Source organism: Spea bombifrons, chromosome 10 (genome assembly GCF_027358695.1).
Source record: "Spea bombifrons isolate aSpeBom1 chromosome 10, aSpeBom1.2.pri, whole genome shotgun sequence".
Taxonomy (NCBI): domain Eukaryota; kingdom Metazoa; phylum Chordata; class Amphibia; order Anura; family Pelobatidae; genus Spea; species Spea bombifrons.
Window position 1 is genome coordinate 1403942 of NC_071096.1, and position 24123 is coordinate 1428064.

The 24123-nt window shown below is 39.5% G+C and overlaps 3 protein-coding genes across 3 annotated transcripts in view; 2 read left to right on the plus strand and 1 right to left on the minus strand.

Moving 5' to 3' along the window:
- Window positions 1-3929: 3929 nt before the first annotated feature.
- On the plus strand, window positions 3930-9535 carry C10H11orf16 (chromosome 10 C11orf16 homolog). The gene is made up of 8 exons (XM_053449217.1): window positions 3930-3961; window positions 4019-4160; window positions 4554-4776; window positions 5004-5693; window positions 6068-6246; window positions 7670-7842; window positions 8451-8700; window positions 9109-9535. The coding sequence occupies exons 1-8, from the start codon at window positions 3930-3932 to the stop codon at window positions 9253-9255; spliced, it is 1836 nt and encodes a 611-aa protein (XP_053305192.1). The 3' UTR covers window positions 9256-9535.
- A 592-nt stretch (window positions 9536-10127) lies between these two features.
- Window positions 10128-13706, minus strand: AKIP1 (A-kinase interacting protein 1). Its single transcript, XM_053449218.1, has 4 exons — window positions 13476-13706; window positions 11348-11428; window positions 10901-11008; window positions 10128-10595 (listed from the first exon to the last, which is right to left on the minus strand). The coding sequence occupies exons 1-4, from the start codon at window positions 13638-13640 to the stop codon at window positions 10419-10421; spliced, it is 531 nt and encodes a 176-aa protein (XP_053305193.1). The 5' UTR covers window positions 13641-13706; the 3' UTR covers window positions 10128-10418.
- Window positions 13707-22790: 9084 nt separating this feature from the next.
- The window catches only part of DENND2B (DENN domain containing 2B), a 56989-nt gene continuing 55656 nt past the window's right edge, over window positions 22791-24123 (plus strand). The window contains exon 1 of the mRNA XM_053449005.1: window positions 22791-22847. The gene's annotated coding sequence lies outside the window, so the exon portion shown is untranslated. The remainder of the gene's footprint in view (window positions 22848-24123) is intronic.

Sequence of the window (24123 nt, forward strand, 5' to 3'; positions counted from 1 at the left end):
TTGGCGTTCAAAGGGTTGGGCTTTCGTTTTAAGATGAAAAAGTTATGTTTCTACGAGACGTAGGGCGATCTTACGGGGATTCCGGGCAGAAAAGGCTACGATTACAGCAGCCACGGGTAGAATGCTCTATTTGTACCTCTGGCATTATTACCCCATCTGTATGGGGGGGTATGTTACCGCTGATAATTTTTGCTTTATTTTACGCTGTATGATGTAATATTATCCGATGCAGGCACTGCTCTGGTAAAACACGTGGCTGTAAATGCTTTAAACCAGTAAAAAAAAAAAAAAGTTTCCTTGTTTTTTTTTTTTTTTTTTTAAATAATCAGTTTCTTTATATTCTGAGGTTTTTGGGGGACCCCTTCCTCTGTTCCGCGAAACTTTCCACAAACATTTAGTTGCTTTTGCTGTAGAATTGGTTGTACTGATTTTTGTATTTAAATAAATACTTAGATTCCCCTCCGCCTTTCTCTCGCTCGTCTGTGGATTGGAAAAGAAGAAATCTCTCGCCGACCTCCAAAAGAACGACTGAAAACCAGTTTATGTTTCGTCGCTGCAATGATGGGTTTCTTTTACTTTCAGATATTCTGTTCTACCGGCGCTTAACCCTGTCCTATAATTTACCAAATGGGAGATTATGGGTTAAAAAGCACTGGTAACCGTAATGCCTGTTACCATGTCCAACGTTTAAAAGATACTTTTATCAATCCCATCATGCAGACCCCTGGGGGAAGGGGGAGTCGCTGACTGCACCTTGTATCTCCTGCTTACGGATTTTAGGATTTCGCGGCTGGGCATGATGGGAGTAGAAGCTGTGGGCGCCTGCAAACCTTTAGAAAGTCTGCCTATGTGAGCGGCACTCCTCTGTCATAGTAATTGATCTGCTAGATATTATCTTTTACCAATCCATATAGGTATCCAAAGTAATACATGGATGGCTCTGAGCTCATTCTTGCTCTCGCCCCCCCATTCTCTCGCTATCGCCCATTCTCTCGCTCTCACCTTAGTACATCGTGACCGCTCACAATCATCTAATATCGGCTGGTAATTCTTATAAATCTAGATTTTTTTTGACAATACTAAAATGCATGAGAAAATATATTTCTGAATCGATGAGTTTATTTTGTTCCAGGAACTCGGCTCAAAAGTGTTTTGAAATAAACACTCGCATTGTTAGCGGGGCAGCTGTGAGCGTCCGCTCTTTTATTTCTCACTGTTTAGTGTTTATATTTCTACAATGACAAAAAACCACCGGTTTAATTTCATTTGTGTCCTGCCCCATGTGATCATCTCTGGGCATATAAATTTATTCGGGGGTTCATATTCACTGTCTGGTTTATTGCCACGGGGGTGAGGTAAGAGGAATCCCGTTTCCTAGAATATTACGGGCATATATTAAGAATTAATTATAAATAATTATTATAAAGCAATATTAATAATAAATCATGATACATTGTTAATAATAATACATCATGAAAATAAATGATTATGAATAAAAATAATAATAATATTAATACTGGTGCAGGACGGCGGCTGCCAGTCATTTTTGTGCGCTAAATACCTAGACTATGTTTTAATACGAGGGACAGAACTTTTTTTTTTATTATTTGTTAATTTAAGAATATTTACATTTTTAATATTATTTGTTAATTTAGTATATATATTTTTTAATATTTGTTATCGCTGTATAATAAATCTTTATAAAACAAAAGAGAAATATCGGTGGATCTAAAGCTTTCACAGAACCCTCTAAATTAGTTGGAAAATCCATTATTCTCTCCATAAACTTACTTGATTTGTTTCGTTACCAAAAACATTATTTTTGAGCCCATCTATAGGCGGTAATAATATTGATTTATTATATAGGTTATAAGAGCCACTATGGAAAATACCCCGTACAGCCTGGCCAGCGATCCCCAGCGTGGTTCTCCGCTGCCGGTTTCATCGTGTTTGAATCCACCGATAGCTTTCCAGCTGAGCCACGAAACGCGTCGGCTCCCGTGGTCACAAGACGCGGCTAATATCTTCCACGCCGCAGATCCGCCTCTCATAAAACATTACCTCGGCCATTTCTATAATATTCCAAATCAACCCAACTGCCAGGGATACAGTCCCTACGAAGACGGCTACGGGCCGTCCTACATCCGGAAGAGGAACGAGCGAGAGAGGCAGAGAGTGAAATGCGTCAACGAGGGCTATGCCAGACTCAGGAGGCATCTCCCCCCGGAGTATCGGGAGAAACGTCTCAGCAAGGTACAGACCCTTAGAGCTGCCATCAGATACATCTGCCTGCTTCAGGAGACCCTCTGCTGGGAAGACACGGACGAGAACAAAGCACGAGACCAAGGCTTTCAGGATCTCCTGAAGAGACCTTGTAAGAATAGCTGAGATTCTAAAATCAAGCATTGTGTTTATTAAAAATATATTATAATATCGCTAAATCTGGTGAATGATATAATTGTTGTAAAATTAATCACATGTTGTCCTACCCAGTGATTGAACTCATTAACTCACCTGTGTTCAAGCAGAGCTATCCAGAGCAGAGCCCACGGGCCTGGAGTCTGACGCTTTATTGTCTTGTTTTATTTCTCGCATCTCTGTCTCCATTTCCACCTCCAATAAAGTTATTTGAAACGATCGAGTCTCCAGCGGAAGGATCTGTACCCGTTTATTTCACAATTATCCCCGTTTTATATATATCAGAAATATACTTTTTAGAACCTGCTTTATTACACAAGAAATAGAGAAATATTCATCGAATTTACTTACTAAATGAAACAAAGTTATGATGCGTAGTTCCAGACTAAACTCTGTTTATTGTAATTATTATGATTAGAAATGATTATTGTTTATTATTATTTTATTTTTTTATTATTATTTTATTGTTTATCATTATTTTTGTATTGTTTATTATTATTATTATTTTATTTTTTTATTATTATTATTATTATATTATTATTTATTATTATTTTTTTATTTATTTTTTATTATTATTTTATTGTTTATTATTATTATTATCTTGAAGCCCCCCATTAGGGTATATGAGGAGCACCCCGCAGAGCTGCTCGGGCCCCCCGGCCCTTGCCCCGGTGTAGGGGGCCGGTCTGTTTGCCCCGTTGTCTCGGTCTATTATCCTTTCTTGGCTCCAGTTCCTAAGAAGCCGAAACAGAAACAAACTCGGTAACCAGGAAGCCTCGGCAGCCACTAAACTCCTCGCAACGCGAAGCAGCTCAGATACACAGCCCCGCAGCAGCGAGTCCAGTCCCGGGGCAGAGACAGGTCTGGGGGTCCTCAGTACATCAGGTCAGGCAATAAACGCAGCTGAACTCGAGGGGTTAAATGATATCAAATCTATATTTTTAATGTATTATTATGAATTACTTTGGATTTTGTTTAATTTCTGGGGACTGATTTTTTTGCTATATTTTGTTAGATGAGTGTCAGTAACAGGATTCAGTGAGTGAGTGAGCGCTCGGTGGGGGGGGGGTAGTGAGAGATTGGGAACTGGGGGGGTTAGTGAGTGGGTGATCTGGAGAAGGGAGTGGGCGCTTGATGGGAGAGTATTTATTGGGTGGGCGCTGTGATGAGGGGTGTTCTGAGTGAGTGGGCACTCTGGCAAGGACCCTGACATATGTTGTTCATTAGCCCCCCTCAGGATGCATCGCTGTGTGAGGCCGCTGTGCATGGATCACAGGTGCTGCAGTGTGCCGCCTCCGCTTAGCGTACACTCCTGCCACAGCGTGAGTGTGCACTCAGAGCACTTTTGCAGATGCTCCCTGAATACTCACTCCTGTGTGACCCACCAGGCAGTACGGTAAAGTATATTAATTTATTCTGTACAGTAGCTCTGACCACCTCTGCTGGCATGCTGTTCCATATATCTACATATCTATCTATAAATGTCCTTATCCGCGTCTCTGCGTGTAATGATGATAACGGTCACATATATGAAGCGTGTTAAGTAACACGTCAGTAGCGGGGGTTATTACAGGACACGTTGTTGGAATGTTTCTCTTAGATGTGGAAGTCTCTGCCCCGACGAGGAAAGCTCCTGCCGTCCGATCTCCTTCGGCTGCCCGAGCCCCGTCGCCCCGCACACCGCGGTCCTGGCGAGAAGGCAGCGCGACGGCTTTTACTACCTGGCGACCGTAAAGCAGGAGGTGGGTCTGGTAAAAAAATTAACTCTATAATTGCGAATAATTCATATCATTCATAAAATGTTAATAATTCACCCTTTCTCCACCTTTCTGGGCTTTGCTTCGGTTCTCAAAAGTATTAAAAATTCGGAAAAGTTTACAATTTGTCAAATTTCAAAAAAGCCAAGTAAAAAAATACTATTTTTTGTCGGGGGATTTTGGGAGAGATCATCGATATATCCGCGCTTTTCACACGAGATCCAGCGGCTGTCACAAAAAACGTATTTAAGGAATTCTTTTGAAACGAGAAAGAAATGTGCGCTTAACGTGTATAAATAACTGAACTTTTATTAATGACATTTTATGACCCTAAATCTGCGCTTTTTTCATATAAATGTATTGCCCCCCCCCGGGTAGGAATGTCGGGGGGTTTTCCTGATAGAGTTTGATAAGCCGGCGGGCGGCCGACACCAAACGCAGCTGCAGAAGACGGCGGCCGACGACCTGATCCCGTACTATGACGCGCTGAGACGTTGTATCGTCCCCGGAGACACTGTCTTATCTCCATGGGAACCGGAGCAAGTGAGATACGGACCGGGAATCGTTACCCTGGGCCTGGAGACCCGGGACCCCCTACGGGGTAAGTCCGAGATCCTGGGGCTCTTAAGCTTGACTCTTGGGGTAAAGTTTTTAAAACTTTTTTATTGATATACGGTAAATCCACTCATTTCTAAGCAAAGCCGAAGAAGGGGGCGGTACTTAGTGGCATGGAATCATTTCATTGGACGAGTTTAGAACCCCGGCGCGTCGCTTTAGATTTCCCCCGAATCAGGTGCTAAGCTGCATTTTTTTTTTTATGTTCCGCAGTCACGGAGGACGAGGAGCTGACAGTCAGTTTCTGGAATGGTAAGAAGGCGCGCGTGCCTCTCGGTGTTGCCGTGTGGGTTTCCCCGTCCGTGTACTGGAGGGTTATGGACGCGCTCCACCAGCCGATCGGCAGCAGGCAGGCGGTCCAGGACGGGGAGGTGGCGGCCCACGCGTGCGCGGACAGGTTCACGTCGGCCCCCCAGCTGTGCCTCGGAAGCCAACTTTATCGCCACGAGTGGCTCCAGCGCCCGGCCTGTTCCCCTCACGCACATCGCCGCTGCGCCTGCTGCTGCTACCCCAAATACCCAACCTGCACCTGCTGCTGGGACCCCAAGTGCCCCGACTGGTGGTCTCTCACCCCTACGGCCACGGTGTACGTTCGGGGCAAGAAGGAAGATGGTGAAGACACTTCGTTGTCCTCGAGACGAAGAGAAATCCCGACGAGAGAAAGATCCCGTCAACTCTCAAGTTCTTCTGAGTCTGAAGAGGAGACCGAAGAGTCCCTCGATGATGATGATGATGACAGCGACCAAGAAACATGGCTGTCCAAGACCACTCTGAGTACAACGGTGGACAGCGGGGTGAACACAGACTCCAGCCTGTGGGACAAGCCGCAAGCGGACATCAGCGAGCGGCCTGAATGGAAGTATTGGAGACGAAGCCCCCCGGAACCTTTCCATCGAAAACCAGGTGAGTCCGTCCTGCCCGAGGGACGCTTAATGAGTTCACGGGAGACCTTCATGGACTTTTTATAATGTTATGTTAAAAAAACCCCTAAAACTTGACTTTTATCTCATTATTATCTGGATCTTTCTTTTAGATGGGATAGTAAATCCTAGATACCGATTACACGTTCTTCCTTATGAAGAAGAGACCTCTGAGGTCCCAAAAGCCTTCGACTAGTGAATCCGTATATAACACAAATACTAGTTTTTAATATTTTTTCTACGCTTGAGCTGAAAATAGTAAAATAATAATAGTAATAATAGTAATAATAATACATTTAGCGATCCCGGCCCCCGACGCGGAAATGTTTGATGAGGATGGGGTTCTAATGTTTCCAGGACACGGCGAGAAGAAGATGAAAGGCAGAACATCCAAAGCGGATTCCGGAGTATCGTGGGTAGACGGCGCTGGATCAACCAATCAGAGCGCGCTGTTCGAAAGGATCGCAGATTCCCCCGGCAAAAGCTTGACAGTAAGAGACGTCCTCGTTCACCAAGACTTCCACCCGTCGGACGCGGTGAGTCAGAGCCGGGAACCTACTTACAGATGGCGGCACATCGGCCATGAAGTCGCGCATGGAATAAAGGGACGGCGATATATCGCATATAATAACGGATAATATGATTGCAGCCGCACGCCTTCTATATACGCATAGAATATATAGATGTGTATAAAATGTAATATCTGTAATATTTATATATTTATATATATACACCATTTATATTAAATACCGGTATATTAAATATTAGATATATTACATTTAATATACATTTATATATCTTATTATTCTCTATTTACATTTATTTATTTTATTATTCTTTATTTATTAAGCACTAACATATTCCGCAATTTAAATATGGACTGATTACATATATACCGGGTATATATACATCATTTATATTAAATATATTAAAGATTAGAGATATTACATGTAATATACATTTATATATGTTATTATTCTTTATACATTTGTATACATATACACCGGCTATATAAAGATAATTTATATTAAATATTAGATATATTACATTTAATATACATTCATATTTTTTTTTTATTCTCTATTTAAATTTATATATTTTATTATTCTTTATTTATTAAGCGCTAACATATTCCGCAATTTAAATATGGACTGATTACATATATATATATATATATGTAATCAGTCCATATTTAAATTGCGGAATATGTTAGCGCTTAATAAATAATAATAAAATATATAAATGTATATTAAATTTAATATCTCTAATATTTAATATATTTAATATAAATGATGTATATATATATATATATATATATATATATATATATATATATATGTGTGTAATCAGTCCATATTTAAATTGTGCTTATTTAATATCAATTATCTTTATATAGCCGGTGTATATGTATACAAATGTATAAAGAATGATAACATATATAAATGTATATTACATGTAATATCTCTAATCTTTAATATATTTAATATAAATGATGTATATATACCCGGTATATATGTAATCAGTCCATATTTAAATTAGGGATAATATGTTAGCACTTAATAAATAAAGAATAATAAAATAAATAAATTTAAATAGAGAATAATAAAAAAATATGAATGTATATTAAATGTAATATATCTAATATTTAATATAAATTATTTATATATATATATGTGTGTGTGTGTAATCAGCCCATATTTAAATTGCAGAACATGTTAACGCTTAATAAAGAATAATAAAATATATAAATGCATATTAAATTTCCAATATTTGATATATTTAATATAAATGATGTGTGTGTGTGTATATATATATATATATATATCTCTAATATTTAATATATTTGATATAAATTGTATATCAGTCCATATTTAAATAGCGCAGCGTTGCGGAAAATGTTAGCGCTTAATAAATAAAGAATAATAATAAATTAATTATAATAATAATATTTTTTTGCAGAGATCGGCGCCCCCGGCCGTCGAACGCCTTGGAGAATCCGAGGCGGAGAAACTGAGACGGAAGCAAGCGGTCCTGGAAACGCGGAAAGAGAAGATAATAAAGCATCGTGAATGGGAAGAAAAGAGAGAGCAGAACGAAGACCAAAAATACTCCGACGGCCAGGAGGCTCACAGGTGAATTAAAGAGGGGAGTGTGAGTGTGAGTAAGTGTGTGGTGTTAGCATGTGTATGTGTGAGTGAATGGTGTTAGCATGTGTATGTGTGAGCGAATGGTGTTAGAATGTGTATGTGTGAGCGTATGGTGTTAGCATTCGCGTGTTTTGCTGTATGGTGGCAGAATGAGTGTGTGTCACTGTATGGTGTTAGCGTGTGTATGTGTGAGCGAATGGTTTAGCATTCGTGTGTTTTGCTGTATGGCGGTAGAATGAGTGTGTGGTGTTAGTATGTGTGTCTGCGTGTCACTGCATGCTGTTTGAGTGATTGTGCGTGTGATGTGTGTATGTTTAGCTGTATGGTGGTAGAGTGAGTGTGTGTTACTGTATGGTATCGGATGTGCGTGTGAGTGTATGGTGTTAGCAGGCATGAGTGTGTTACTTTATTGTGTTAGAGTGAGTGAGACTGCGTGTATGTGTGTGTTAGTGTATGATGTTAGAGTGAATGAGTGTATGCTTAAAAATGGTTCCTGCACCCAGCAGGGGTGGTTTTTTGAGAGATTTCAGTGTTTTGGGGCCGTTCCTTCCGTCCGGTAAATGATGAAATATTCTCTTCCATTATTCTGGAAGGGTGAAGACGCTGCAGCGCTTAAAACACGAAGACGTGAAGCTGAAGGAGAAGGCGTCTCGAGCCGCCCAGAGTATGAAAGCCAAGCAGGAGGCTCGCGAGAGTAACAGTCTGCGGCTGCAGACCATCGCAGCCGAGGACAAACAGAAAGAGCAGCGCAGGATGGAGCACCTGCGCCACGTCCGGGAAAAGATCGACCAGAGGGAGTTTGAGAAATGTGCCGCCAACGAACGGAGGGAAATAAAGCAGGAGGTGAGAGGGGGCGCCGCGCCGACACCAAAACGCCGGCATTTCATTAAAACGATGTCATAAAATACAAATAAAATCCTCTGAATGATGTCACTGGAAGCTGCCATGCCGCACTTTCCTGCGTTATCCCGACTGTGAGCCGACGCATCGCGTGGCCGGTGGTCTCCGTCACCCGGGAAACGATCAGAAGATTTTATTTAGATTTTTTTTGGATAATTTGAGCCACATAAATGTAAAAAAAATTTATATAGAAACATCATAAAAACTTATCGCAACATAAAAAATCTATGATATAAAAAATATTAAAAATATAATTATATATATATTTTTAATAAATAAAATGAATACATTTTCCAGGTGAAAACCCCCAGAAAGGATTGGCTGATTTCCTGTGTTTTTTTTTTATCGCAGGAAGCGAGGAGGAGGAAGGTGAACGATCGTTACAGAGACGTCGCCGAGAAAGTCGCCCTGGCCGAAAAACAAGAAACGCGCGGCGGAATCCGCATCCAGGCAGAGACGTACCGCGGCCCCCGGGATCTGAGCCCCTCCTGGGCATAGAGATCAAATTCTACCTCCGATGAATGCCCTCTTCTATACATGATTTATTTTCTGCTGCTATGGCAACAACCTCTTTCGTTCTATGAATCATCTCCCTGCGGTAGATGCTACCGACAAATATTTATTATTATTATTAAAATTTCCCCACAAACCCCCCCGACCGGAAGTTGTATTTTTTACCGTCTGCTCTCTCGTGGTATTTTTCATGCTGTTCGTGCCATAAATACCAATTTTCAAGCCAAAAATGTATCTGCTTTTGGGAAAGACATAAGTGGCCCTTAAATGGAATCAGGGGCCACGATCATCCCACGTTTCTGTGCTAATAATAAAAAAACATGACAGTGAAAAGTCTGATGGTGACGAGCGGCCTGGGAGAGACAGCGAGTAATGTAACATGTTAATATGCTGGCTGGGTGTTGTGGGAGTTGTAGTTCTGGAATAGTAGTTCTGCCAATGACTGCCTCATTCTGCGCCCAGCTCCATCCAGTTGCCCAGTTGGTGTAAGAATGTAATTAACTGCCCCTCCGGGGTGCCTGACATTGGGGGAGCCCCTGTCTGGTCTGATACACAAAATCAAGCTAATTATATCCCGCGATGGAAGCTGCGATCCCATTGGGTGAAAACCACTTAAAGAAATTAAGAGTCCCAATAATTAAAAAAATATATTATTTTAATTAGAAATGGCAGTAAAAAAAACCAAAAAACAATTGGGATAAAGTGAATTCTGTTACACAGAACATGCGCGATCCCAACGATGTAATTAACCTGAATAATATCGCATTCGATAATAAATGAAAAGGACAAAAACAACACAAAACAAACAGACATCAGTATAAATAGACTGGACATATAGTTTCCAGATAAAGTAAAGGTTAATACAGAAATAAAGGGGTTAATATTTTGGTGCAAAGTCTTATCACCATAGCAACGTCTGGATTGGTTGAAAGACAGCGCAGATATTTCTCTGGTGATTCTAAAACATGAGCACCAGAATTGCTTCTTTTACATCAGCCTAGACAAAGTTATTCCTCCCCAGCCCAATCCTTTAATATTACTTACTTTTAGACAAATAAAGATATAAAGTGCCACAACTGTGAATAGAAAAGGGGGAAAAAAAATGAATAAAATCCAAATTAAGACAATTCATGTTATTTCCGCACAACTCAAAGGTCAAAGGTCAGACCCACAGTGTGTCCCGGGGGGATGTTTAACACGTGAGTCTGTCTCGCAGAACCGCGCGACCCGGCGGAAATTCGGTAAGTCCCCGGCGCAACTTCAATGTTGACATCTTGGGGTCTCCTCTGAACCCCAACAGACTGGGGAGGACAAGCAGCCGGCCCCTAAAAATAAAATGAGATACAATAAGCAGCGCCCCCTAATGGCCAGATAACAGAACATCTGTAACCCCCTTACAACTCTCACAAAGCTCAGCCAGCGCATATTTCTTCAAATACTTTCTTCAAAATATATATTTCAAGTTCTTTGCACCCCGACATTTTTCTACAGCGAATAATAATTATTTTACCCGATATCAGAAACGTATTCTGTTATCAGCAGTAAAAGTAGAAGGGAGGATTTTGTTTCATTTTACTATAAATCACAATAAATGGAAATCATTTTTGATATAAATCTTTAATTATTTTACCCGAGTTGACGCTTGAGTCGGCGGCCCTTGTTTTCTAAGGTGAAACCTGCAGGCGTGTCGCATCTCCTGCGCGTTAACGTCGCTCGCTGGAATGCAGTTATGGTATTTCTGAAAATGCAAATAAAAAAAACCATTTAACTGGAGTGAGAAGCTGAGCAAGACCACAACATGGAAATTATGGGTTTCTGGAAATATGGATTTATAGAAAATTTAAAGCAGGACTCTGCTGCCATCTGCTGGCCTCTTTACTAACTGCACCCTATACACACCTGCTGTATACTGTATATATTTACCATTAATCTCAGCGAGATGCCGACCGATCAAAGTAACAAAGCCAACAAATTAAAATACTTTTCTTAATATATTTTGAGAAACAATAAAAAATCTTAAACATTTACTATCCAACCACACAGTGAGCGACAAAGTCCCTTTAACATCATCGATTACCGCGCACTGCTCCGTGGTGTAACGCATGAAATCCGCCACGGCAGAAAACGCTTCCTCCAGACTGGCGCCATCATCTTCCGCCTGCCGCGAGAACCGCAAAATGTACTGATTGAAAAAGGGAATTTTCAGCAATAAACGATATATTATTATTATTATTATTTATTGTTTTATATAGCGCCATCAAATTCCGTAGCGCTGTACAACGGGTAGACCGGACATAAGTAATATATAACATAACAAATTGACTAACAGAGACAACAGGTGAGGAGGGCCCGCCGCAAACGAGCTTACAATCTAGAATGATTTAGGGTGGATTACACAATAAGTAAAATATAAAATATACGATAAAACTTAAATTAAGCAGCAAAACCGTCCCCAGAAATTTCAACCCACAAACGCCGGCCAAACATTATATTTAAATATGTCAAATTGTGGCCCGTTCCTATTGTATATCACCCTATGCTCCTGTGACAACAGTGATAAGGTTCAGGGACATTGTTGCCATAGCAGCAGAGAAAGGTTCTTTTTTGGTAATACCGTATTTGCTCGATTATAAGACGAGGTTTTTTTCAGAGCAAATGCTCTGAAAAATACCCCTCGTCTTCTAATCGGGGTCGTCTTCTAATCAGACCTCAAATAGAGGTCTGATTAGGAGACTAAGATCCAGATCCCCCGCACCGCTGCAGGGGACCTGGATCCTCCTGTCTCACCCGACCCCCCCCCCCATACACACACTTACCGGTGCTTCCTGCTTTGTTGCCGGGGCAGCGGGTTGACGTCTACGCGATGCGCGTAGACAACGTCCGCTGCAGCCGGAAGGAGGTGTGGCTAGCAGCGGGGGTTGTCTGCGTCCGTCGCATAGACCTTCCCCGACTGTCAGAGTCGGGGAAAGTATACGCGACGGACGCATACAAACCCCCGCTGCTAGCCACACCTCCTTCCGGCTGCAGCAGAAGGCGACGTCAACCCGCTGCCCCGGCTGGAAGCACCGGTAAGAGAGGGGGGAGAGCGGGGGAAGGGGGGTGAGAGAGAGAGGGGGGGGGAGAGAGAGAGGGGGTGAGAGAGAGAGAGGAGAGAGAGAGTGTGTTAGTTAAATGGGGGTATAGGGTGTGTGTGTGTGTTAAATGGGGGCATAGGGCATTTCTGGAGTGGTGTTAAGGGGGCATTTAATAGAGCACTCTGCCTCCTGAAATGCCTTATACCTCCCTATATGCCACTCTGCCCCATAATATGCCTTTTAACCCCCTAAATGGCAGAGTGGCATATAGGGGTATAAGGCATTTCTGGAGGCAGAGTGCTCTATATAATGCCTTTTAACTCCCTTAATGCCACTCTGCCTCCTGGAATGCCTTATACCTCCCTATGTGCCACTCTGCCCCATAATATGCATTTTAACCCCCTAAATGCCAGAATGGGATATAGGGGTATAAGGCATTTCTGGAGGCAGAGTGGCACATAGGGGGTCAAAAGGCATACCATGGGGCACAGTGGCATATAGAGGGTTAAGAGGCATATCATGGGCCACAGTGCCATATTGGAGTGGCAAGCCTGGGGGCAGATGTGCGTAACTGGGGGACAGTTTGGAAAATACAAGAAATAAAAACAAAAGAAATCTTTTTCTCAATCATAGCTTTTATTAAAAAAAATAGTTTACATGAATTAACATTTACTGGTAAAACTTTTTTCCTTTGGGGTCGTCTTATATTCAGGCTTTTTCTTTTTTTCCTAAGTTAATATTCAGATTTTGGGGGGTCGTCTTATAATCGAGCAAATACGGTACTTTTATGGGGGTAACGCATTTAAAGAGGGAATAAATTACAGTTCTTCTAAAGCTCCTTCGGTGAACGCGTTTGACACTCGCTGTTCTGCCTGGACCAAAAAAAAAAACTTTTATACAGAAAAAAGTCCCTCTTTTTAAGGCATGAAAATTATTATTAGCCCGGAATCTAACACTAGAGAGGGTGGTAGACAAATGGAACAGCCTCCCAGCAGAGGTGGTAGAGGGTAATACCGTGAGGGTATTAAACATGCATGGGATGGGGATACGGCTCCTGAATCTAAGACGAGACCAACGACTGATTAAGGTTCGAGTCTTTACAGCAGTAAATCATGGAAGATTAGCGCGAACCTCCATCCGATCCGGTTCCTGGTGTTCCCAACGCGTTTCGCGCCCCCGTTTGTATGATGGCGGCGACCGACTGACCTCCCGCCGCCTCGCTCGCTCCAGGACCTCCCTCCCCAGATCGGACGTTTGCTTCAAGGAATATTCAATCCGTTCGAATTTATTCTCCATTCGGCGTATTCTGCAAAAAAACAAACATAAGAAATGACATCGGATCCTTAACGCTAAAATTCACAGATTGGGCGTTTAACGCATTTCACGGACCGGCTGAGCACGAGACTCGCGAGCAGTGTTCCCTCGAAGCTCTGCGCTTGCGCGTGCACATAGCGTTTTTAGAGAGCGCACACGTCCAAAAATTGTGCGCACAACACTTTTTCCCAAAAAAAGAAAAAATAATAATAAGTAAAATGAAACATCTAATGAAACATCTTTTGCAAATACCTGGTGCACATATAAATGTGTTATCCGAGGACATTTGATTAGTAGAGCAGCACATCTAAATAAAACAAAATCTAAAACACTTACTGATCTATATATTCAATTAGAAGATTTATGCAGGAAAAATAAGGCACGATCAAATCTAGAATTAAAATCTCAAATTGAGTTAACAAAAAAAACTATTAATGAGATACTGCTGGAAAAGGCAAATAAGATACTAACTAAGTATAAACAAAAATGGTATTACCTGGGGAATCGCCCGCACCAGTTGCTTTCCCGTCAACTATCATTTCGAACAGCCAATTCAAGAATACATAAAATTATTTATAAAGATAAAAACTGTATTTCACCAGCACATATTGGAGAAGCTTTTCGTACATTTTATACAGAATTATATAATCTCCAAGACAACAGTAATAAACGAGACTTAATTAAGAACTATTTAAAATCTTCAAAAATAACACAAATATCCTTAGTCCAAGCTAAAATTTTAGATCGTCCCATAGAAGAAAATGAAGTGATAAAAATAATAAAACAACTAAAAAAGGGTAAAACTCCGGGCCCCGATGGATATATTGCTGAATTTTTTCAAAGTTTGGAAACTAGTTTGACTCCCTATCTCTGCAATATGTTTAATGAAATAAAAAATCAGAAAAAATTCCCACGAGAAATGTTACAAGCCCACATTTGCCCTATTCTGAAACCCGATAAATTTGCTTTAGACATTAAAAATTATAGACCAATATCTTTAATAAACTTAGATACTAAAATATATTCGGCGATCATAGCAAATAGGATTAGACCTCATTTAGAGACATTAATACATAGGGATCAAACAGGCTTTATAAAATCAAGATCCTCTAGCGATAATGTTAGAAAGATAATAGACATTTGCAATTATGCAAATATCACTCAGGTTCCCCTGCTGGCCCTGTCATTAGATGCTGAAAAAGCATTTGACAGGGTCAGCTGGGAATTTCTAGAAGAGACCTTAAAGGAGATGGGCTTTGGACTAGGTTTAATTGATGATATAATGGCATTATACACCACTCCTACAGCTAAAATAGTGGGTCAGGGATTTGAATCTCAATGGTTTAACATATCAAATGGCACTAGACAGGGATGCCCCTTAGCCCCTATTTTATATATTATTTCTTTAGAACCCTTTGCAGCTAGAATAAGACAAAATTCTGATATTGCTGGAATTAAAATTGGTCAACTAGAAATGAAAATGTCTTTATATGCAGATGACATCCTTCTTATCCTAGATAAACCTAATGCCTCGATTCCACCCCTACTACAAGAGATCGAGCTTTATGGTAATACATCTAATTATAAGTTAAATATGGGGAAATCACAGGCAATATGTATTGCAATGACAGAAGAAGAGGAAAATCTAATGAAACTTAGTTTTAATTTCTGTTGGCCAGACACAGGTATAGACTACTTAGGAATAAAAATCTCGGCAGAAGGAACTAAGATAATGGAAAGAAATTGTCAAGTCCTTCTAAAACAGACACAAGAGAAATTAAATAAATGGAAGTCTCTTCCTATTTCGTGGATGGGGAGAATCAACATTGTTAAATCATATATACTACCAGCGTGGCTCTATAGATTTAGAATGATCCCGGATATATTGTCTAAAGAATGGATTAACATAATACAAGCAAAATTAATGAAGTTTATATGGCGTGACAAACATCCTAGAATCCAAAAAGAAACCTTATTTTTACCTAGGAGTCGCGGAGGACTAGGCCTCCCCAAAGTGCTTAACTATTGGTATGCATCCATGATGTCTCATATATATAAAATGCAATTGTTGCAATCCAAGGAGTCTGACTGGTATAAAATCGAAAAAGCTATCTTAAATCTGACAGATTTAGAGGTAGCCCTGTGGCTGCAGAAAAAAGAATTAAAAAAATATACGAAACATCTTAAAGGGATATTACTAGACTCAATATTATCATTCTGGCAAAGAGTTAAGAGGAAAATTGGCTTTAATGACTCTATAACTAAAAAGGCCCCTATACAGCTCTTAAACAAAAACATCCAGGATATAAATCTTAATGAATGGGCAAAATGTAACATAAACAGAATAGAGGATCTCATGATAGGTAATAAACTTAAAGATTTCTCTACCTTAAGTTTTGAGTTTGGTCTTATTAACAAAGAAATATTTAATTATATGAGAGTTAAGAATTATTTAACTCATCACCTTGTTGAAGACACTAAAAATGAATATCTAAAAAAATTTGTGAAAATATTTGATAATCAGACTAAACAGAAATCCCTAAAACTTTGTACAGACCTCATTCTGACGATTGATAATCTTAAACCCCCTCCTGCTTGGAAAAAATGGGAAAGAGATCTAAATACAGACATCTTGTCCTCTACAGAAGACCGCTGGATGATAGCTTGGAATCAAGTTATGAAAAATATCCACTGCTTAAACTTACAGGAGATATACTTTAAAATCGTAAATCAATGGTATATGATCCCAGAAAGGCTCCACAAGATAAACCCAGCAAATTCAAATCTATGCTGGAGGTGTCAAAGAGCTGAGGGCACGTGGATACACATCTGGTGGTCGTGCACCAAAATAATCGATTGTTGGGATAAGATATTTAATGTAATATCTGGCATAACAGATAAACAAATAGATAAGTCACCAATTAGGGCATTACTACTCCAAGATTGGGAGATGATTTCGTTAAAACAAAAAAAATTAATAGATCATGTGATCCTAGCGATGTTAGCTGTCATTGCCAGAAATTGGAGGCAGGAAAAGACAATATCCTGGATATATGTTAAAAATCAAATTCTTAATCAAAAAAACATGGAATATGGCTATTATAGAGCGAATGGGCTTATTTATAAATATTGGGAAATATGGGGAAGACTAACCTTATAAAAAAAAAAAACTTACAAGATAGAAGATAGAAGAGTAACCCACTTTGGAGAAATATACATGAAATGACTACACAGTTACCATAAATTAGTTTTTTTTGTTTTTTTTGTTTTTGTTTTTTTATGTATATCTATTGTTTATGTGTATTTTATTTAATCTGTTTTATTTATGTATACACCTGTAGCTGGAGGCAACTAACATAATATATAAACCTCTAACTACAGTCGAGACTCAATAAGATAATATATATGCTACAAATTAATGTAAATGTATATTTAAGTCAATGTCTTTTATATGTTGTAACTTATTATATGAAAATTAAAATATTAAAAAAAAATAATAAAAAAAAAAATAATAATAAGTAAAATAAAAAATGAAACTTTATGCGGCGCGGATATTGTGCGCGCAAAATGTTTGCTCTGTGAAACTTTTTGCACAAGAGAAATTTCCTGCGCACGCCAGATGGAACGTTGCTCGCGAGAATATGGTATTTAAGTTATTTTGGCGAGAATATGGTATTTAAGTTATTTTGGCCGAGCAGCACTTCCTGGGAAGATATCAGATTAACCCTTCAGTGACAGCCATGGTGCCTCTAGATATCAGACACAAAAGGAGTGTTTGGAGCAGTGATCAGCCACCTGCAGGACAGGGCAGTTAGAGAGGGGGGGTCAGTGGCTCCTGCCCTTCAGGGGATAAACACGTAGGGGTCCCACATTCGGGGGGGGGGATGATGAGCCCCTACACTACGGGGCCAGAGGAATGAAGGGGGGGCTGCAGGGACCACTCACTGACCTCTTCCCGTTGGCAGCTGTAGGCTTCATGCAGTATCCACTGGTAGTGAGGCTGCTGGGAGTTGTATTCCTGTGGACTGCTGGGAGTTGTAGTTCTTAAGCAGTTTAGCTTAGCAGGGTGGTTTCAGTTCAGCCCGGAGGGTTTAGCAGAACAGATGCATGCTGGGAGATGTAGTTTTCCTGGCTTTAACGCTGGATTGAGGGCAGGTGCATGATGGGAGTTGTATTCTGTAGTATAGTCGCGTGTGGCACAGATGCATGATGGGAGTTGTAGTCCCGGTCCTGCCGTTTCAATGTCATTCACTGATGTAAATATTTATAAATATTATAAATGTTGTTGTTTATAGACAGACTGATACTTTGTATCCTTTGTGTTGCTCTTATTGTTGTTTCTTTTCATTTTGTTTCAATAAATGAACCAATCGGGGTCTTTACTGTCCAACATACATCCTCTCCGTATTATCCATTGTACAGCGCTACGGAATTTGATGGCCCTATATAAAACAATAAATAATAAATAATAATAATAAACAGATATACAAATATATATATATATATACAGTATACACGGAGCGACGCACAGATCATTTCCTGTGATATATATATATATATACAGTATACACGGAGCGACGCACAGATCATTTCCTGTGATATATATATATATATATACAGTATACACGGAGCGACGCACAGATCATTTCCTGTGAAATATATATATATATACAGTATACACGGGGCGATGCGCTGATCATTTCCTGTGATATATATATATATATACAGTATAGACGGGGCGATGCGCTGATCATTTCCTGTACTATATATATATATATACAGTATACACGGGGCGACGCGCTGATCATTTCCTGTACTATATATATATATATATACAGTATACACGGAGCGACGCACAGATCATTTCCTGTGATATATATATATATATACAGTATACACGGGGCGACACGCTGATCATTCCCTGTACTATATATATATATATACAGTATACACGGGGCGACACGCTGATCATTCCCTGTACTATATATATATATATACAGTATACACAGGGTGACGCGCTGATCATTTCCTGTACTATATATATATATATACAGTATACACGGGGCGACGCTGATCATTTCCTGTGATATATATATATATATACAGTATATACTGGGTGACGCGCTGATCATTTCCTGTACTATATATATATATATACAGTATACACGGGGCGACGCTGATCATTTCCTGTGATATATACATATATATACAGTATACACGGGGCGACGCGCTGATCATTTCCTGTGATATATATATATATATATATACAGTATACACGGGGCGACGCTGATCATTTCCTGTGATATATATATATATATACAGTATATACTGGGTGATGCGCTGGTCGTTAGGTCAATGACATCACCGAAAATCATGACATCGTGAGAAATGTGTAGGTTATGACCTCTCCCTGGGGGGGGTTGAGAATATTCACTGCCTCCTGGTAAATTAACCCTTTATTAGAACAACCGATTCCGACCTCAGACAATTCTGCCCCAAATTTCAATTAAAATGTCATAATATTGTCTCTAATAGATTTTTTTCACACATTTATTTATTTTCCTATAAATTGTTTCACCCATCAGATGAGGGCACACAAACTATGACTCCCAAGTGTCCCTGTTTTATTTGTGCAGTCCCTCTGTGGGCCAAACCCCTGATGCCCCTCTCTCCTCCCCCTGATGCCCCTCTATCCCCCCCGATGCCCCTCTTTTCTAGGAGGTCGGAATGTTTGCTGGGTGTGAGGTAATACACGATAATGTGTATAGAAACAGCAGGAAACGGCTTTATACATTAAATGAAAGCCATCATTATTCTTCTAAACGCTCCGCCCGTAACACAAATAGCCCCGCCCCAGCCACACCTCTAACCACACCCATGCCCCTCTCTGGGCATTGTAAGGTTAGTAGGTTTGAGAGAGCGCATGAACTGCCCCCAGATGTGTCGGCGTCTGTGTAATGGGGAATTTTGCCCCCCTCTGGATCTTCTCCGCACCCCGTGGAACCATCCGGTGATATTTTAGCCGATCCCGTTCACTTCATCCGGCGGCTTCTGCTTCTTCTCCGGGTGAAACGCGTCGGAATCTGACGGGAAATGCATCCCACGTCTAAAGTCTTATCACCATGGCAACCAACTGCCGCAAATGAAACCCTTAGTGTCTCTCTTAGGTCTCTATGGATACTCTTTTAGCACCTGCTGTAAGTCGGAGTCGTGGTGTCAGACGTACCCTGCCATAAAGCGAGTCCGTGTCCCTGGGGTGCCGTAACATCTTCTTATGGATTCCTACAAACTCCACATCACTCAGATCGAGAAAACACTCGCCCTCCGCAGGAAGCTTTAAAATGTCTTAAACAGACCCCAGCGCTGCGGGGAGGAATAACGGCCAGCTACGGGGGAGGAATAAAAAGAACCAGCTTCCTGGATGGAGGAGCAGGGGCTTCAGTAACCTCGTCAGGAAACGCTCCGAGGCCCAAGACAAATAAGAGAGGAACATCCACTTTCCATATTATCTGCACCCGCAGGGGGTCACGGACAAAACTGCTTTAGGAGTAGCAAAACCACCACAACCTAGGCACTGATCAGCGCGTGAAAGGGGATTCCTGTGACTCTGGCACCAAAATCTAGACATTATCAAGTTTTTAGTTAATACGTTTGTAGTAATTTTTCTGTGTAAAAAAGGTGAAAATGTGTTCGGACAGCTCCCAGACATAAGCTGAGTCACCTAAACATTCGAGACCTCATAAGGCTCTTCTTCACCTGAGGAAAGGATCAGTTGTCAGATTCTGCACATTACTGGATCTGTGGGCATTTATGGAGAACAGAAGTTGAGGCATTGTTTGAATTTCCAGCCGCAGAGACAATATATAGATACCTATAAAAACATATAGATATACAAATATATATACATTCCATTACATTTATATATAAAGCGCTGGCAGATTCCGCAGCGCTGTTACAATTTAGAAACACCTACAATAACATATACAATAACACATACAATAACACATACAATAACACATACAATAAAACATACAATAACATACAATAACACATACAATAACACATACAATAACACATACAATAACACATAAAATAACATATGCAATAACACATAAAATAACATATACAATAACACATACAATAACACATACAATAACATATACAATAACACATACAATAACAAATACCATAACACATACAATAACACATACAATAACAAATATCATAACACATACAATAACATATACAATAACACATACAATAACAAATATCATAACACATACAATAACACATACAATAACACATACAATAAAACATACAATAACATACAATAACACATACAATAACAAATATCATAACACATACAATAACACATACAATAACACATACAATAAAACATACAATAACATACAATAACACATACAATAACACATACAATAACACATACAATAACACATACAATAACACATAAAATAACATATGCAATAACACATAAAATAACATATACAATAACACATACAATAACACATACAATAACATATACAATAACACATACAATAACAAATACCATAACACATACAATAACACATACAATAACAAATATCATAACACATACAATAACACATACAATAACAAATACCATAACACATACAATAACACATACAATAACAAATATCATAACACATACAATAACATATACAATAACACATACAATAACAAATATCATAACACATACAATAACACATAAAATAACATATACAATAACAAACTGGTGCAAAGGAGATACACATCATATATATAAATGCACATAGATATACAGATACATATATATATATATATAAAAAAAATATAGAAACATATAGACATGTATAGATACATATAGAAACATAGATACATATAGAAACATATAATATATACCGATACATATAGATACATATAATATATATATATAATATAATATATATACCGATACATATAGAAACATATAGATACATATAATATATATATATATAATATAATATATATACCGATACATATAGAAACATATAGATACATATAATATATATATATATATAATATAATATATATACCGATACATATAGAAACATATAGATACATATAATATATATATATAATATAATATATATACCGATACATATAGAAACATATAGATACATATAATATATATATATATAATATAATATATATACCGATACATATAGAAACATATAGATACATATATGTTTCTATAGGTTTCTATATGTTTCGGTATATATATCTATATGTATCTATATGTATCTGTATATAGAAACATATAGATACATATAGATATATACAGATACATATAGAAACTTATAGATACATATAGATATATACAGATACATATAGAAACATATAGATACATATTAGATATATACAGAAACATATAGATACATATAGGTATATACAGATGCATGTAAAAACATATAGATACATATAGTTATAAACAAATACATATAGATACATATAGATAGATGTAGATAAATATAGAACCATATAGATACATATACATATACCGGTAAATACATATAGAAGCATATATATATTATATGTATATATATATAGAAACATATAGATACACATATAAATATATAGATACATATAAATACATATAGATATCTAGAAGCATACATATAATATATAGATACATATACATAGATAGATAGATATATAGATAGATAGATAGATAGACGGATAGATATACAGATTCATATAGAAACATATAGATACACATAATATATAGAAACTGATATTTTCCATTTTATTCCCAAGTGGTATTTGGGGGGGGGCGGTGTTTTTATGACATTTCCCCCCAATCTGCTGTCTGTTTGGTAAGGAGCTCCGGGGGTCCCGAGAACGTCCCCCCATCCGTCGGTGGGCTTGGCGCGGCCGGCGTGTTCCCCCCGCTTCTCCCTCCTTCGGACCCCGTCCTGGCGGTTGGGGTTTAGAGTTTCACATTCGTCTCCCGTCTCCACTTCCTGTCTTTGCAATTTTTTTTTCTTTTTTCTCAGCTCCCAAAAAAAAATTAGTTTCAGGCGCAGAGATCTCAGCCGAGGCTGGCAGCTGGAAAATACCGCCCGTCCCCCCAAAACAGGCGGAAAACGACCCAAAATCACCGCTCACAGACCTGCTTCATGAAACGGCACGCCGGTACGTACCGCTCCAGCAGCTTTTCATTTATTTTATTAACACTTTTTGGGGGAAAAAGAGGGTTTTTAACCTTCCCGTGAATGGAAATGGTCCTCAGGAACCGGACCGTAGAGTTGATAGGCAGATCGGCCCCCGTCGGCCCCCCGTCTGGTCGCCTGTTTCTCCTGCTGTAAAATCCTTAATCAGTCGTCGGTCTCGTCTTAGATTCAGGAGCCGTATGTCTATCCCATGCATGCTTAATGCCCTCTACCATTTCTGCTGGGAGTCTGTTCCACTGATCTACCACCTGTCTCAGCCTCTGACCCGTAGTTTCCGATAGCTTCCAGCATCTTCCGGCTGTATTTCCATCCTCTGTACATCATCAGCGGCACTCCGTCTACCCGGGTACCATCCTGATGACACCGAGCATCCAGCCACCTCCCAAAATCTGTGGGCTTTCAGTGACCCCCCTGGCCTGTCTGTGTCTTGACCGGGGCAATAAGGGAAATCAATGTTTGCAACCCCGCCACGGAGGCATTTAAGGGGAACTTTAACCCTCCGAGTGCCAGGCATGTGCAGAAACAGGCAGCGCCTCGGTATGTCGGCGATGCTGTGAATGAGGAGATCGCGTCGCTACATTTCTTTGCACTGGTTTGGGGCAATTTCTTTTGTTTTCTGGATTTCTTCTGAATTTTTGTAACGCCTTTGCTCACGAGTTTTCGGTTGGTATATTGGACCACAGGAGCTTACAATCTTGCATGAGATGTATAGGATTTCCGTCAATGTGCGGTTAGGTTTTCGTTGCCGTAGTGACGTCTGTTGGATTTGTTTGATCTGTAAGAAGTTTTTTTTATTGCAGTAAATTCTGTAAAAACCACTAATGGCGCATTCAGGATTTTTTACCATTTTATTAGCGATTTGAAGGTTTTGCGCTCGACGTCATCAGCATTAAATGTTGACTTCTGCAAACAGTGGAAATAAAAGCACCAACATTCCATTTGTTTCCATGGCAACTGCTCCACATCGATAGCTGCACTCCATAGATATGCAATTAATTCTAATGCAAAGTTTGAGAAGCGGTCTTATCGCCGTGACAACCAATAAAATGTTCCTGTTGATTGGACCATTCTGTGGGTTGCTATGGTGAGAAGACCGCTTTGCTTTGGGATAGAAACTTCTTTCTGCCGGGTTACTCTATGACCGGGGGGGGGGTCGGGGGAGTCGGGGGGGCCCCTGGAGACCGTGTCCTTCAGATGTAGGATAAACACAGACGAGGATCGAAATGAAAGGAGGTGAC

What these genes read in the sequence shown, in the direction of transcription:
- C10H11orf16 (XM_053449217.1), top strand. Translation starts at nt 3,930, where the DNA reads ATGATAACGGTCACATATATGAAGCGTGTTAA. An exon ending in TGGCGACCGTAAAGCAGGAG is followed by an intron (nt 4,161 to 4,553) that starts GTGGGTCTGGTA and finishes CCCCCCGGGTAG; the next exon opens with GAATGTCGGGGGGTTTTCCT. An exon ending in GACCCGGGACCCCCTACGGG is followed by an intron (nt 4,777 to 5,003) that starts GTAAGTCCGAGA and finishes TATGTTCCGCAG; the next exon opens with TCACGGAGGACGAGGAGCTG.
- AKIP1 (XM_053449218.1), bottom strand. Translation starts at nt 13,640, where the DNA reads ATGGAGAATAAATTCGAACGGATTGAATATTCCTTGAAGCAAACGTCC. An exon ending in AGGAACCGGATCGGATGGAG is followed by an intron (nt 11,429 to 13,475) that starts GTTCGCGCTAAT and finishes TTCTCGCGGCAG; the next exon opens with GCGGAAGATGATGGCGCCAG. An exon ending in CGACTCAAGCGTCAACTCGG is followed by an intron (nt 10,596 to 10,900) that starts GTAAAATAATTA and finishes TTTTATTTTTAG; the next exon opens with GGGCCGGCTGCTTGTCCTCC.